This window comes from Nicotiana attenuata, chromosome 6 (assembly GCF_001879085.1).
Source record: "Nicotiana attenuata strain UT chromosome 6, NIATTr2, whole genome shotgun sequence".
NCBI lineage: Eukaryota > Viridiplantae > Streptophyta > Magnoliopsida > Solanales > Solanaceae > Nicotiana > Nicotiana attenuata.
In genome coordinates this window covers 83150398-83166605 of record NC_031994.1, presented here as the reverse complement: position 1 = coordinate 83166605, position 16208 = coordinate 83150398, and the positions used below count along the sequence as shown (strand labels likewise).

The 16208-nt window shown below is 38.0% G+C and overlaps 2 protein-coding genes and 1 non-coding gene across 4 annotated transcripts; 1 reads left to right on the top strand and 2 right to left on the bottom strand.

Annotated features, from left to right (window-relative positions):
- On the bottom strand, window positions 1-2645 carry LOC109227339 (chlorophyll a-b binding protein CP26, chloroplastic). Its single transcript, XM_019392463.1, has 6 exons — window positions 2346-2645; window positions 1667-1751; window positions 1512-1562; window positions 1145-1265; window positions 914-1048; window positions 1-440 (listed from the first exon to the last, which is right to left on the bottom strand). Exons 1-6 carry the CDS (start codon window positions 2548-2550, stop codon window positions 180-182), a joined length of 858 nt encoding a protein of 285 aa, XP_019248008.1. The 5' UTR covers window positions 2551-2645; the 3' UTR covers window positions 1-179.
- LOC109227338 (CLP protease regulatory subunit CLPX3, mitochondrial) lies at window positions 3880-12781 on the bottom strand. Of its 2 annotated transcripts, XM_019392462.1 has the most exons (16): window positions 11774-12780; window positions 11668-11743; window positions 11035-11096; window positions 10773-10861; window positions 9805-9884; window positions 9271-9321; window positions 8876-8950; window positions 8621-8698; window positions 7076-7132; window positions 6069-6139; window positions 5877-5976; window positions 5648-5752; window positions 4907-4969; window positions 4613-4735; window positions 4360-4518; window positions 3880-4202 (listed from the first exon to the last, which is right to left on the bottom strand). In XM_019392462.1, the coding sequence occupies exons 1-16, from the start codon at window positions 12529-12531 to the stop codon at window positions 4128-4130; spliced, it is 2022 nt and encodes a 673-aa protein (XP_019248007.1). In that variant the 5' UTR covers window positions 12532-12780; the 3' UTR covers window positions 3880-4127. The 2 variants fall into 2 exon arrangements, with proteins under 2 accessions (XP_019248007.1, XP_019248006.1); XM_019392461.1 differs by having other exon boundaries at window positions 11668-12781.
- TRNAN-GUU lies at window positions 6556-6629 on the top strand. Its single transcript has one exon. It is a non-coding gene; the product is annotated as a tRNA-Asn (tRNA).

The following is a 16208-nucleotide window of genomic DNA, read 5'->3' as shown; positions in this document are numbered from 1 at the left end:
TAATTGAATATGAGGAACGACGTTATATGATTAGAATATTGAAGAACGAATGTGGCCAGTACTGGAGCTCTATGAAATTAAGTACAGTTTGTCTTGAACTACAAGCTGGTTTAATTTTTCACATAGTACAGCTCTGATCAAGTGCATCAAAATGTATAGCATATTGCTGAATTGTAGAATTACAGAGTGGGGGCTCTTTCAGCATTTCCAGCAATGACAGTGAGCAAGTTGTTGCCAAAGGGGTCACTCAAATGGGCAGCCAAATTCTCAACTGGACCTTTTCCTGTCACATAGGCTTGGATGAAGAAACCAAGCATAGCAAACATGGCTAGTCTTCCATTCTTGATTTCTTTTACTTTCAATATTGCTGCCTGGTCTGGGTCCTTTGCTAGGCCTAGGGGATCAAATGGACCACCTGGGTGTAGCTTGTCCTCCAAATCCTACATGCCAATACAATTTATTAGATCAACAGCCTAATAAATTATCAGTATATGATATTGTTATGTTGCAACCAAAGCCTCGCATTGGTTGATGAAAGGAAAAGGAAGCTACATATAAGGTGTATGACTACTCTTAATGAGTATGACTGGCAGCGGACCCAGGATTTGAAGGTCGCGGGTGCACTTTTGGATTCAACCAAAATCTACTTTATATATAGGGTGCCAACTACTAATGTATCACTATTTTCTAAAGACATTACATGTATACATAGAATTTTTGCTGAACTTTACGTGTGCTAGTGACCCCTCTTTGTATAACATACGTCCGCCTATGGGTATGAGGCCTTTTGGAGAAAAAAGTACTAGCTTTGCCCAAAGCGGATAATGCCACATCATATTAAGAGTATGTTTGAGCTATGTAACGCCAACATTAATGTCGCAAACTAGTCACCAAGAAGTGAAGGGGAGCTCACCAAGCCATTAGTAATTCTGTAGTACTCAGCACCACCAAGAAGAACAACCTCCGCGACGACAGCAACAACAAGATTGATGGGAATGTTCTTTCCAAAGTAATTCAATGTGTTTCCATCTAGAAGTAAAGCTCCAGTCTAGACACGAGACAAACGAGGAAATAAGTATTGTATACTCCTTGTAAATTTAAAATTCTTAAAGAAATGAAAGGTGCAATTGACGGCAATATATACCTTGAACCAAACAGCTTCAGGACCACAGTCGGCACCAAATTTGTTGAAGGCTTCAGGGATAACAAATCCAGCAGCACCGAGCATAGCCCATCTGGCGTGGATCAACTCATATGCCTGATATCTGCAGTGGACCCGAGCATATTAACACTAGAATCTATCTCCACAAACAACACGAACGAAATTGGATGAGAGTAAAAAAAGGTAGCCCGGTGCACTAAGCTCTTGCTATGCGCGGGGTCCCGGAAAGGGCCGGACCACAAGGGTCTATTATATTGTATGCAGCCTTACCCTGCATTTTTGCAAGAGGCTGTTTCCACGGCTCGAAATTGGCTGAGAGTATACTTAATTATTGTGTCACCACACTTACTTAGCAAAGTCTTCTGGCTTCTTGCTGAGACCAAAAGGATCATAACCGTAGCTGCAGCAAATACAGAAAATTTATTATACTCGTAAATTCATTCCATGTTTGTATATATTGGCATGCAATTCTAGCAAAAAGACGCAAAGATTAAGGAAGCTTACTCTCCGGGAACTTCTCCGTTCAAGTACTCGGGGATTTCTGATCTGTCCAAGAGACCTTCCGGTAGGAAAATTCTTCTGTCAGGTCCTGTAAATAGTATTAAGCAAATGAATAAAAGGGAAGTTGTAAAACGGAGACTACAGGACTGGGAATCTCTAGAGGTTCTATTTGACATTATTGTAGTACGTACGGATTAACAGCAACAAGCATATGAAGGCAGTTAATTAGGGAAAATAAAGACAGAAAATGTAATTGAGTATTTACAACCGGTAATTGAAAAATACCCATTGTTTCAAAAGTAATTGCAATCTAGTCACTTTTATCATGTAAAAATAAAATCTGAACAAAATCACCCTTAAAAATCCGAAAATATTTCAGCATAATATAATATACTGGAGTTTGAATTTTTTACATATGACCTTTCAACATAATGTGCTGAAATTTGATAATGTGCTAAAGTTTCAACATAATATGCGGGAAGTTTATATGCAGGAACTCCATAATCTCGCATATTATGCTGGAACTTTCTGTAATCTGGAGTTCCAACATAATATGCTGAAAGTTTATACGCAGGAGCTCCAAAATCCTGCATATTATGCCGAAACTTTATGTGTTTTTTTAGGCGGTTTAGTCAAACACAGTCATATAAAATGAAACGGAAGGAGTAAGTATGTTACTCACCGTACCACTTGGCGAGCTCCTCATCAGCAGGGGCGACAGCAACAGCCTTCTTAGCAGGGGCAGCAGCAGCCTTCTTTTTGAAGAGGGCAACAGTTTTGAAGGTAGCAGGGGAAGATGGAGTTGGAGCAGCTGGCCTCGCTACACCGCTGAACTTGACCGGACTTCCCAACATTTCCGAGACGTAGAGGGAGGTAGCTGCAGCCATGGCTAACGGTGAAGCCGGAAGAGGTTGAGGTTGAGATCAGTTGTTAGAGGAAGAGTTGTTGATGATGAGAATTGAGAAATTGAGGATGCTATTTGGAGTGGAGATACTCACTAAATGCTTGATCTGGTGGATGTAGACCTGCCAAGTGTCGGCCTGCTATTGGTTTTCCAAGAAACATCTGCAATCTAATGCAGCAATTTGATAGGAAGGATTTTCTGACGTGGCAGATGACAGTGCTGACATGGCATGCATCTCAAAACTAATGGTGAAGACTTGGATAACATCCTATCTATCCACATTGCAACATTACCTTATTCTTTTCTGTACTTTTCTCTTTTAACATTTTCTTTTGTTAAAAATGCAATATGCGATATATTGTTTAATATATTACATAGTAGCATTTTTTTTTTTATCTTTTTCCTTTTCGGTGCAAACATTGTTTTTCTATACTAATTTACACTGATCCATATTATATTAGAGAGGACGAACTCGATGTTAAGAACCACGTGAGTCGTTTAAACTGAAGAAATCAATGAGATCGACTTCTCACATTTAATTTTCTCCCATTCGTAAATTAAGAAAAATCATACTCTTGGAATGAACCAATGCTTATTTTTCCTTCGAACCCTCAATAATACCCTTTGTTGTCTTAAGCCCACCATACGCTTGCTTCTATCCTCCATTTTATGAAATAGCAAATGAGTCAACATTTATTTCTCCTTCAAACTCATGTAACTGAAACCTTAGATTTAAATTTTTTCTTAAGATACGAATGAGGGGAAACGAATTCGATATATATTGATATTAAGAAGACGTCATGGATAAATATGGTAGTGATTAGAAATAAAACTTAGTACAAGAAATTGTTGTGTCTAGGTCAATTTGTGCACACCCCGACGAATTCCACGGAGTACCTGCTACCTCTAACCAGCAATAGGTACCAGGTAACTCTATCCACCAAGACTTGGACAAATGTGTCGAAGGCATCTCTTGAACTTGAACTTGACGTAGTGTTTCTTCAACATAGTTCACTTCACTGAAGTTTTCGAATCATCTACATAATTTAGTTTGTCATTTTTCACTAAAATGCGCGTTGCAATATGCTTCTTTAGTTTTGACAACCTTCTACTCCTGAAAAGTTGTTCCTGTAGTTCTGAAAATTTTGACAACTTTCTACTCGTGATAATTTATTGCTGTAGGCTGTAGTTTTGAAAAGATTATCTGTTTTCTTCAGTTTGTCCAAATGTACTTTGTATTAGGTATTAATTCTACCTTTCAATAGAATTTGTTTGCAATGATCCTCAAAAGAGACCACTCTTGCTCCACAAATCACTGCGAAATATGAAGAATCAAAGTTTTCTCATTGCTAAAAAATTGGTACACCGGTGACTAAAAATTAGAATGGTTACATTTTCCTTATACCATATTCTATTTTCTATGACTTTCCTGAAAGCAGATTGCTTTGTTGTTTTACAAGGGGATAAACGCCCTGTATTATGAATTTACATTTTACAACAAATGATTCTAAAGAAAAAAAATCATGTATGCTGCATCCTAAAACTGAGGTTCTAATAATCTTACATGCTTATTGCTCTAGATGAGACTTCCGACTCACCCTCCTGCAGCTCGGTTTCGGCCATGCCATGATTTTCCTGGCAATAAAATTTATCCAGAGGTCAACAGCGTGCATGTTGCAGAGGGTATATGTCTTCACACATTCTAAGCTTGCTTTAGAAGAAGAATGATTCTACTGAAAAGAAATGGCAATAGCGAGGGAATAAAATAAACAAGTGAAAGTTCAAATCATACTCTTTGATCTACCGAATGTGCCTGAGCAAGATACCGTTGCAGAGCACCATCTCCACGAAGTACCTTCCCACCACATCCAGGTGCATTTACTGCACCTACCGACTCTTCATCCACCACAATAGCATCTACTCTATCATCTCCAGCTTTGACATCAGGAATCTGCACATTCAAGCGAATCAAGTACGAAAACACTTGATCCTGATCTTAAAGATTTTGTGAAGCTCCTATGAAAATAGATTCGAACACAGTTTACCTCATACATAGCATCAGTTAAGATGCTTTCAAGTATGGCTCTCAATCCCCTAGCACCAGTATTTTTAGCCATCGCTTTCTTGGCAATCAACCTTAATGCTCCCTCCGTAAAATGAAGCTTAGTCTAAACAAACATGTGAAAGTCCAAATCAGTTGAATACAACATGTAACCTCTCTCTTCAGGGTTTGAGGATGTGTAATTTCATGCTTGTGTTCCTTTTTGCCCTGGGGTGGGAGGGTTGTAAAGGTGGGTGTGAGTGGGGGAAGAGAGGAAGGACACATAGTTTGTACTTACATTATTCATGCTAAATAGCTTTTTATATTGCTTGCAAAGAGCATTTCTGGGTTCAGTGAGGACCTGTAAGAAAAAAAATACATTAAATTCACCAAGTCAATTTTATGGAAAAACAAATACTTCAAGACCAAAAGTCAAAAAGAAAGAAGACGGCGAAAGAGAAGAACAATCAAAGCAAGGAATACATAGAACAAAAGGAATCAGGCAGGGAATAAGTAACAATAACCAAAATCTGTTAGGTGAAAGATGGATTTCCCTCATAAGCAAGGATCAAGTTCTTCAATCAGAGAACTGGAGCAGTAATTACAAATCATTATCAACATTTGTGTATCTTGGGTCTTTCATGTTAATTGATGATGAGAGAGCCAACTGGACTTCTATCAATATTTGCTCTGCTTAAAAGAGCTTATTCCAGATAAAGTATTTTTCACAAATGGAAGACAATTGCTCCAGTAGGTACACTAAGCTTCTGAAGGTAAACCAATTGATGCAACCCATCAGCATGAGAGACATCCTCCCATGCTGAATGAGTTGAACGTGCTTTCCGTATACAATGCAGGCCGTGATTACAGTAGCAAAATAAAACCTAAAGGTCAGGGAATCCCGTGCAGGAAGCATCCCGCATTCACACATGGTCCGGGGAAGGGCCGCACTACAAGAGGTGTGATGTAGGCAGCCTACCCTGGTGCAAGAATCAGTAGCAAAATAAAAACTAAAGGCAAAACAAAAAATAAAAAGTACCTGAACAAGCTGGTCCTCTGTCAGTGCAGATAAACTAACCAAAATAGGAAAGCGCCCAATAAACTCTGGTATGAGGCCGTATGAAATGAAATCACTACTTTCTACCTGGAAACATGAAGTGATATCTTTCAGGAATAGCAGCTGGCTAGATATTAAATTCTATTGTGCACAACTAACAATCTCAAGCATATAAAAACATAGGAACTTAGAATTCGATCACCAATCTTACAGATTCTAGCAAGGATGATGCTACAGTTGCATTAGTTACTCCACCAGTTCTCATGTTGGCGCGAACTGGAGCTCCAAAACCAATAGAAGAATCCTGTCGTCTGATAATAAGAAACCCTTGTAAACCCTCATAGTTCACAAAAGTCTTAGTTCCTGATGCACTTAGAGGAAGGAATTCAGAAAATAAAATTACCTCTCTGAAATAGTTTTCTCCAAATCAATGAATGCGCCACCACAGATAAAAAGAATGTCTTTTGTATCTATCTGTATAAATGTTGCAAAACTTTTAGAGAATTCATAGGGGAAGAAATAAAATGAATTCAACAAGTGAAGCATAAGACGTTCGTGTTTGTTAATCTTTTTTATAAGGAAATGGAGAAGAGATTCCAAACATTTGGTTCCAATTCAGAGAAAAGAAAGTGTCTACATGTAGCACCTGACTTTATTTTGTCTGAACTGATTGACACATCCGTTGACATCTAGAAGTGGACCCAAGAATGCTGATCATCGACAAGTTCATCTACAGCATGTCTCGCTACTTTTAAGTCAGAGCATGAGATCCAATGTTTAACATCTCTCAATGGAAAATTATTTTGGACATAGCCTCATCCAACTTACCAATTGATTCTTTACCTTATTATCTCATTATTTAATAAAGAATCATATATATTGAAGGGATAGCTGGAATAGCTCAGTTGGTTAGAGTGTGTGGCTGTTAACCACAACGTCGGAGGTTCAAGCCCTCCTTCTAGCACTTAACGTCCTTACCAAAAAAAATATTTGAGGGATAGAAAACATTGTTGTACAGCTCCAGGGACCATTTATGTTCTTTTTTTGTAAATTTTTAAAGCACCAGTGAGATTCCAATTAGTATAAACGGTGGTTTGCTTGTTTACAGGAGCTCCCATTTAAAACTTGAGACTACTCCTTCCAACTTTCAGCATTTGGGCAGGTTCAGACTCTATACATCATGTTACCACTTAGCAGAGTGATTTTTTTTTGGGTAAAGGTAAGGTATCCACTTAGCAGAGTTCTAAGTTTATTTTTGTGTGAGATTTTATCTTTTGTATACCTCTTGTATGCTAGCGTTTTCCTTTTACAGAGGTAAAATTATAACTTTATCAAGAAACAAAAGGTAGCAAAACTCTAAGAATGGTAACAAAGGAAAATAGGAACTGAACACATTCTCATCCACTTTACCTGAATATTATCACCACGAGGATGCTTCCTTTGTCCCTTTTCAGGTACATTCACAATCTGGATAAAGAGACATATATGTTACTACTTATTAATAAAGGCAGCAGCCCATATCATTAGCTAAGGACGATGCTGTTTCCAAGAAATTTTTTAAAGTGATATAAGAGCAAGATTCGTAATCTAAACTGCGAATCTTTTAAAGCACAAATGATAAACATCATGATTACAGCACTGTATAAACAAAATAAATCGAGGACAGTGAAGTTTACCATGATAACGATCAAAGATCTCTTTAGAATGAAATATAGAAATTGAAAAGACAGATGGTCATTGATCAGTTCCATATTTGATATTTTAAGCACGAACACCAGGTAAGTGTGCCCAAGATAGTGAGAGGAAGCATGATTATTCATTATTAAGTTGTATGAAACTCGCCAAGAAAATTAAGGACGAATATACCAAGTTAAACTTACTCTATGCTATTTTTATTGTGGGGAATCAAATAGGGAGCCACTTACTATACACCCTGGGAGACATAAATCACAAAGTCAAGCACACATTGCAACCATAAAAGTTGTTGGGATAACTTCCTTTTCGTGTGTGATACAAGAAGAACATTCTTTGTTGTGCAATTACCTGCAAGTTTTTGAACGAAAGCATTCTCCCGATGCTTTTTTTTTTTCAGTGATTGAACAGTATTCTGGTGTGATTCGATGATATTATTGAGATGTCTGTTCTTTTAACAGTAACTTTTTCCAACATGCTTGCCAGGACATTCCTGTTTTTATTTGCAAACTCAATTTGTTTCACCTACATTGAGTTCGAGGGGCATGTTCAAAGTCAAGAGAATTAGATAGTATATGTTAAAATGTTCTAGATACATTTTCCGTGTGTAGGTTAAGAGTAGATATATATATATCTTCGTAACTAGGCTTGGAATTTAAGTATTTCTCCATTTAATAACTTCCCTTATTTAGGAATCTTACCTTAGTCCAAGCTTCCCTTATATTAAAGTCTAATGAAATATTTCCTTGCCTAAACTCCAATATAGGACGCCCTTATTTCATTCACGACCAATTCAACAGAAGTTCAAGTTCTTTTATGTTTTCTATCTTAGACTAGTGTCTATCAGAAATTCAGTCCATGATCATTAAAAGTTGAACTTCTTCCAAATATGCTAGGTCTACATCTTTTCTGCTTAAATTGGAATAGTGGTTGCAGTTCAACATTAACTTTATGTACAACAATTTATACCTGTCAGTACTCAGTACTGCATATCCATTAATAGCTTTCCAATAAATTTGCAGCCAAAGTTTAAATCGGTTCCTCTAATATACAAGAAATGAAACCTATAACAGCCTTTGGATTTGTCAGCATGAAGATAGTTTTTTTTTAGCAAGCATGAAGATAGTTGAACACACATCTGAAGCTATTATTTTTTAAATAAGGATAAGGAGGAAGCTATTAATAGCCAAAGAAAGCCGACAAATACTTATTCATTAGAAAACAACAATAGTTAATAAATGGGCCAAGACCAAGGGCACTCACAGTTCCTTCGAGCATTTTCAGTAGTGCCTGCTGAACTCCTTCCCCAGAAACATCTCTGCTAACATTTAAGCTCTCAGCCTTTTCAAAGACAGAAAGCAGAGGAATAAAATAGGTGTGTCAATTGTGATATCCTTTAAATGTCAGATGAAAAAGAAGATTACACAGTGATCAAAATATTTTGACAAAATGCATAGAGCTTTTCTTCAAATAAGCTACAAACAATTATAATAAACAAAAAAGAAGCAAAACAAGCACCTTCTTTGTTATCTTATCGACTTCATCAATGTAGATCATCCCTTGTTGTGCTGCTTGCACATTAAATTCAGCAACCTGCATGTCACAACAATATCACATTCCTAGCACCACTGAAACCTTCATAAGATTCTACACTATATTCTAAGTTAAAGTAATACCCTCACTATATAAAGAAACTATTGGCACATAACAAAATGGGGCAAAAACTAAAAACCATGGCATATTAACTGTAGGATGAAAAAGTACTGATAATAACTACACATCTAACTTTTTTTTTTTTTGGAGAATGATCTACACATCCAACTTCTCGCGAACCAAGAAATATGTAGAACAGGGACATGCTTAACTCAGCCAGTAATTTGCATACTTATGAATCTCTGCAGTAGGAACCATACCGTAAGTAACTTGTACAATATGGATTCGACATCTTCACCAACATATCCAGCCTGTAAGATGGCAAAAAGTGCTTCTCAGTTGGACATCAAGAAGTAAATTCAGAAAGAACCAGCACCCCGTGGAAATGATCAACTAAAAAGTATTTCCAATTATTCTTCTGTGCTTACTCTCATATTGGAGCTTAAAATAACAAGAAAGGAGCTATTCTAATTTTTAGATGCAAGTGCCGCTTGGGAACAAGTTAAATCCAGATATAATGGGAGAAACTTGATACTATTTTCTAATACTTTCTAGACTCTATATTCTCAGCACATATTCAAGTATTGCTTGGAAATTTATCACTCCATATATCCCTTTCCTACTTGTGTTACTAACAAATTTAAAATACTTATGTATGATTTACTTTGTTTTGTATAATAGTATATTATTGTAAGTAAAGAGAGACTCCACAGTCCGCCCATTTATTCTTCACTAAATAAGAAGAGAAACAATCAAAGTGGGAAAAGTTCAAATCAAAATAGCATCTTACTTGCCTGTGTTAAGGTTGTTGCATCTGCAATAACAAAAGGCACATTCACAAAGCGTGCAAGTGTTTTTGCAAGTAGTGTTTTCCCTGTTCCAAAAACGGAGTTAGAAAGTTCCAAGTTTCACAAATGCTCCCACAAAAGTAAGCAATTTTTAACTAAAAATATTATTGGTTTGTGAGGCTACACATTAGTTAAAGGAAGCTACAAACAGAAGCACAAAATGAAAATGGGCACATTCTTAAACCAATCTGCAGTTTATTGCAATTCTTACTGTGTTACAGAAAATTAAATCTTGTTGGAGAACAAGGACGAGCAAAAGAAGAAGAAAAAGAGACGAAAGTCCCATTCATCCTTGTTCAGTTGGCAGACAAAACAAGAAATAGCGGACAAGGTGTTCTGATGAAGAAAAAATCAGTGGCTGTGAGGAGAAAATGTTTTCTTATGCCTTTCTTTTCTTCTTATCATTTTTCATTTAACAAAGAGGGGAACTAAAGTTTCCACATCCCCTTCCTTTCTCTTACAGTCCCCACTTTCGGAACATCGTAAGTTATAAGGTTCTCAATTTTGGAACATCCCTGCTAACAAGCAATATGAACCGACAAAAGGTCTCAATGTTTCCAAGGCTAAACATAGGTTTAAGGAAGCAACAGATAAAGAACCAGAATTAGAAAAGCCACATTCACAAAAGAACTACGGAATTGAAAGTAGTTCTTTTTTGAAATGGCAAGTAAAAGTTAGTAATCACAAGCACTAAGATGGTGCTGAATGTTACAATTGTAGCCTCACAAAAACCCAGTTCCATCACTAATCAGTGAGAGAACTGATGAAATTTATTAGCCAAGGATTTGCAAGTAGTTTTTCCCTGTTTCAGGAAAACTTAAGCCAGACATCTTCCAGTATTGGAACTTCTATCAGCTGACAATCTCTGGATAAATAACTGACTGAAAGTACAAGAATGGTATGCATATTTTTACCTGATCCAGTAGGCCCCATCAAAAGCACATTGCTTTTTTCCAGTTCCACATTTTCTTCACTATCATCCCTCGCTGATTCTGCTCCAGACCTAACACAGAAGTATATATAATAATGGTTCATACAGAGAAAATAAAGCTAAGAAAGAAAGGCAAGACAAACTAGATGATAGAATATTCAACAGGATACAAATATATCGAAATTTAGAGGGAAATGCACTGTTCAACATTAAGTCTTCAACAAATCATGAACTAACGGACTAACCCTTTCTGCAATGAAGCATGGTAAATCCTTTTGTAGTGATTATAAACACCCACTGAAAGCACCTGCCAAATGAATCACTTGTGAAAAAACAACTCAAAGACCCAATACAAATTAGAAGCCAGAGGCGAATTTTATTATTGAACCCATTATATTTTCAAAGCTAAGTTCATATCTACTATTTGTTGCAATTTCAGTGGATTTTTACACATAAATTTGTACTCTGCCTCGAAAGTTATGGGATAATGCTACATCTGCCCCTGTTAGAAGCATTTATTCCATGTAGGACATATTGTGCAAACAATGACTTAATGGAAAGTCTATCCTTTTCTCCGACTCTAAAGTTGGATAAGAGTGACAAATAAAAGATTATGCCTGAAGCTCATAAGCATCAAAGTCCAATTTAATATCTGATTTCCACGAACAAGAATTCTAGATATGCATCTCCTTAGGCATAACAGAGATTAATAATATGAAAATGCTACTGATTGACGTTGCGAGTTAATAGTTAACCAGTAGATAGTGATCATTTCAGTTGCTTGATCACAGTTATAAAAGTTTCAGTATTGTGTAGTGCAATGAATAATGGCAATGACTATAAAGGCTTAAAAGAATAAGAGGGATTAAAAAAAGAACCTTTTTTGCACGCTCTTGACCTATGACAAATTTATCAAGTCCCTTGCATATCTCCTTTGGCGTTGGCAAATTCTTCCCCAAATTAGACCCGCCCCACCCACTCTTCTCCTCGCTACTTTCATCCGCGCCACCATTTTTACCATCAGGTCCAGCAGCCCGAATCAGATTGAGTCCAGGTGCAAATGGTGGGCCTGGAGGTGTATGCACCGCCAGCCCATTACCCGGTGGCGGAGGTGGTGGCCAATTTTCAGGTGGCTCACCACCGTATGATTTCAATGACTCCCAAAAAGAAGGCCTCGGCCTCTTATTCTCTTCATCACTATTATTCATTCTTTTACCATTACCATTGCCTTTCACTCTCCCAATTTCAAAGAAACTACCTTGAAGTGGTGCCATCTTGTTGGGCCTGAAGTAGTAAGCCGTTTTACAATTGGGGCAAAGATTCACGGCCTGGTAAGGACCACTAGCAGCAGCAGCACTATTTTCATTGCTATTATTATTTTTATCATCGTCGTTAGTAGGAGGAGGGATGAGGTGGTGATTACGATTAGTAAATAGAAGATCCATGTGTTTAGAGCAACGAGGACAATAAGCCTCCGCCCTAATCCTTCTCGTGGAAGTCCGATACTCATCGGAAGAACCGCCCCGGTCCCACTTGTACCTTGCTTGTACTCCGATGAGAGACTCTCTCCGCTTCACGTGAGAACCCACGTGCAGCCAATTCACGTAACTTCGATGCTGCTGTTGTTGTTCCTCTTGTTGAATTGAGGTTATTGTCCTCGTAATCGCCGTTGTCGTTGTTGTTCTCCTCCTCCTTGTAACCGGTGAGTGTCTTAGATTTCTCCATCTCCATATTCCGGACATCCTTAGCTGCTCCTGTTCTTCTTCTTCTTCAATCCAGAGAATTGAATTATATCGATTAACATAAATTAAAAAGATGTGAGATTGGGATCTGTGAAGAAGATTATATTGTTATTATTATTATATTACAGGGGTGGTGTTGAGTGATAAAATGGCGAAAGAGTATAACTGAAGATGCTGTACTGTATTTCTGCGATATACTATTGAAAAATGAAAAGAAGATAAAGGTAAGAGTTATTGTAGGAATGCAAAAAAATACACTGTTTTCTAAGATTAAGGACAAAACTTCAGTTTTGACCGCTTCCCCACGACACATACGCAAACCACCCACTAAGCGATGCTGCCTCTGTGAACTACCGCGGTTGATGTTGATGCTAACGGTGTTAATTTTTTAAAAGTAGATTAATTTAAGCAACAACTGTAATATAGTTTAAAATCAATCGTGTAAATTACTATATAAGATGGTAGTTATACAATAATCTCCCATTTTATTTTATATATATTTTTTCTTTTTTGATTAAACAATTCCCATAAGTGGAGCATGTGGAAGGTAATGTGTACGCACACCCCCACCCCTATTTGGGAGGGCATAGAGATTGTTTTCGATAAACCACCCGCTCAAGAAAAGATGAAAAGAAGCAGTGGGGCAACAAGCAGCAACAACATCAAGATATTAAGAAAACCGAAAGAAAAGATAACAATCAAATGGCAGGTAGTAATATCAATCTAAGAATAAGGACAATACCATACTAATACTAAGAGTCCAGAACCTAAATGTTGTTCTTTTTTACTCAAAATACTTTTTTAAGTGAAAAAAAAGTTACATTTCTATATAAAACGCGGTTCATAACCGCGTTTTCATATAGAACGCGGAAACAAACCGCGATTTAGTAGAAGCTGAAAAGACAAATATATAAAACGCGGTCCATTACAGCGTTTTATATAAAGCACGATAATGAACCGCGTTTTACATGTTAAGTGGTCCCACCAATAATCCTTCTGCGCTTAACTGACATAACAATAATTCAAATATGTAAAACGCCCTTTTAAACCGCGTTTTACTTCCAAACATTTGACCCTCCGGATTGGGCATTGCCTTATATAAAGGCGTTAAGGATTTTGAGAATTATCATTCAGAAATACTCCAACTTCGTGATAAATTTTTCTTTTTGATTCTCAAGCTTTTTTCACAATGTCTGAAGAGCGAAAAGTAAGAGTTTCATTATATTGGGGGGTGAGGTTGTTGTGGGGAATAACTCAGTGAGCTATAGTTTATCTTCACAGAGTCATGTTAAGTTGCCACTTACAATGCAGTACGATAGACTGGTGTCGTTGTTATGCAATAAAATGAGATTGAGCAAACGTTCGATGAATCTTAAAATAACCGGAAGATATCCGTATTCTGTGACTCCGCAGGGGTTTGCTTGTTATTCTGAGTTTAACATCGAAGACGATGAAACTCTGAGAGATTTTTTGGGGATTCCGAATGAATACAGGGAATTTATTATGATAAAATTGTTGGAAATGTACGTCAAGGCTGAAGACGTTCGCAATAATGAGATTGCGCAAAGCAGGGATAACCCTCAATCATCGGGTGGTTATTCTGGAGCAGTTTTAGCCCAACAAGTTCCGGCTGAAAGAGTTTGGCCGGATCTAAACTTATCTCCGCGGGCGAACGAGGAGCGATGAAATAATTTCTCTCATACTTTACATAATCTACAAGACGACTGGTAAACTTCAATTTTCCTTTGTGTTATGATGTTTTTTTTTGTTGAATTGAATTTGTATTAACACTTATATATTCCACAGGGGGTACCGTCCCGATATGAATTTTACAAGTTATGACCCCAAGCCCAGTTGGAATATGCGTAGTTTTGGCGTGTTGGATCATGGTGGTCCATCTGGTAGTCATCACCAACAGGAAAATGTCCATCATGGAATGTCAGCACAGTGCGACTTGTAAGTGAAGTGATATAGCTATATGTAAATTATTTATCAATTTGAGTAGCTTATCATTTTGTTGTTTGCACAGTGAAAACGAGCATCTTGATGATCCTGACCTCACTCAGTCGCCCGTAGACGACGTATTTACTCGTGATTTCGCAGATGCGCAGAGTCAGGAAGATAATAGTGATTATGACAACAATGCCGATGAGTCTGGAGATGACACACCCTTCCGTGACGAGGGTGATGAGGAGGAGGAAGTGAATGTCGAACCTGAGCTGACGAGGGAGCATGCTCCTCCACCTCCCGTTAGACCAAGAGTGTACGAGTCCCACGTGCCTTTTCATTCAAGGCATATTCCCTACCTTGATAATTTTCCAAGTATGCCGGATGTGGATTCCCTCACAAGGGATCTTGACGAAATTCGATCAGCAATGTGGGATGAGTCTAGACCAACGGTGCTGGCAAAAGGCATGTATTTTCCGATAAAGCTCGCCTATCCAAGGCTTGTAAAATGTACAACATAAGAGAGTGTCGTGAGATGACAGTAAGGGAGTCAACTCCGGAGGTATACAAGGTTGAATGCCGTAGATACTTTATGGGTTGTAAATGGATGTTATGTGCGAGCAAGAAGGAAACAGGGTTGTGGAAAGTGGGTAAATATATTGGCACCCACGTTTGTCAAATGGACACATTCAACGAGAATCACTTCAACTTGGATGTTGACTTGATTTCTCTTGTCTTGATTCCACACTTGGAAGTGTCCATTAGTTACAAGATCAAAGAGTGTATTACATCCGTCCACCAGGAATCTCGGGCGCAAACGTGCATTTGAAATTATTTATGGTGATTGGGATAAGTCATTTTCATCTCTACCAGGTACATGGCCGCACTGAAACACTTTAACCCCGGGACTGTTGTTGAATGGAAGCATGAGCGGAGTCCAGGATACCAGAATATATATTCAGATACGTGTTCTGGGCATTTAAACCAGCAATTGATGGTTTTGTGCATTGTCGTCCGGTAATTTCTATAGACGATACTCATGTTTATGGAAAGTATGATATTAAGCTATTGATCGCCGTTGCAGTAGATGCCAATGGACAAATATTTCCACTAGCTTTTGCCATTTGTGCCAATGAAAGTGAAGAGACGTGGACGCTATTTTTGAACCACTTGAAGCAGCACGTTGTCAAACAGCGTTCAGGTATTTTTCTAATATCTTATCGGCATGGTGGTATTTTAAGTTCTGTACGGCATTTGCCTGAATGGGAACCCTATGCATACCACCGTTACTGTGTGAGGCACCCGAAGGCCAATTTCTAAAAGAAATATCCCAACAAGGACTTGCATGATTTAATGTGGATGGCTGCAACTGAGCACCAGCAGTGCAAATTCAGGAGGCGCATGGAATCGATCCGGCAGTTAGACAGAAGAGCCTATAATTGGTTGATGGGACATGAGCTTCACAAGTGGACATTGCATGTTGATGGTGGCAGACGATGGGGAGCCCTGACTACAAATATGTCGGAGTCATTCAACGGGTTATTGAAGTCTGCACGTGGATTGCCTGTCACTGCCATGGTCCGGATGACATTCAAACAGATGGCGGAGAGGTTTGTTGAAAGGCATAGAGCTGCATCGGAATTGATGGACATGAGTGTTGAATTTATGCGAATACCGATGAGAAGATTTAAGAAATACAGGAGGCGAGCATATTGGCATTCATATTTACA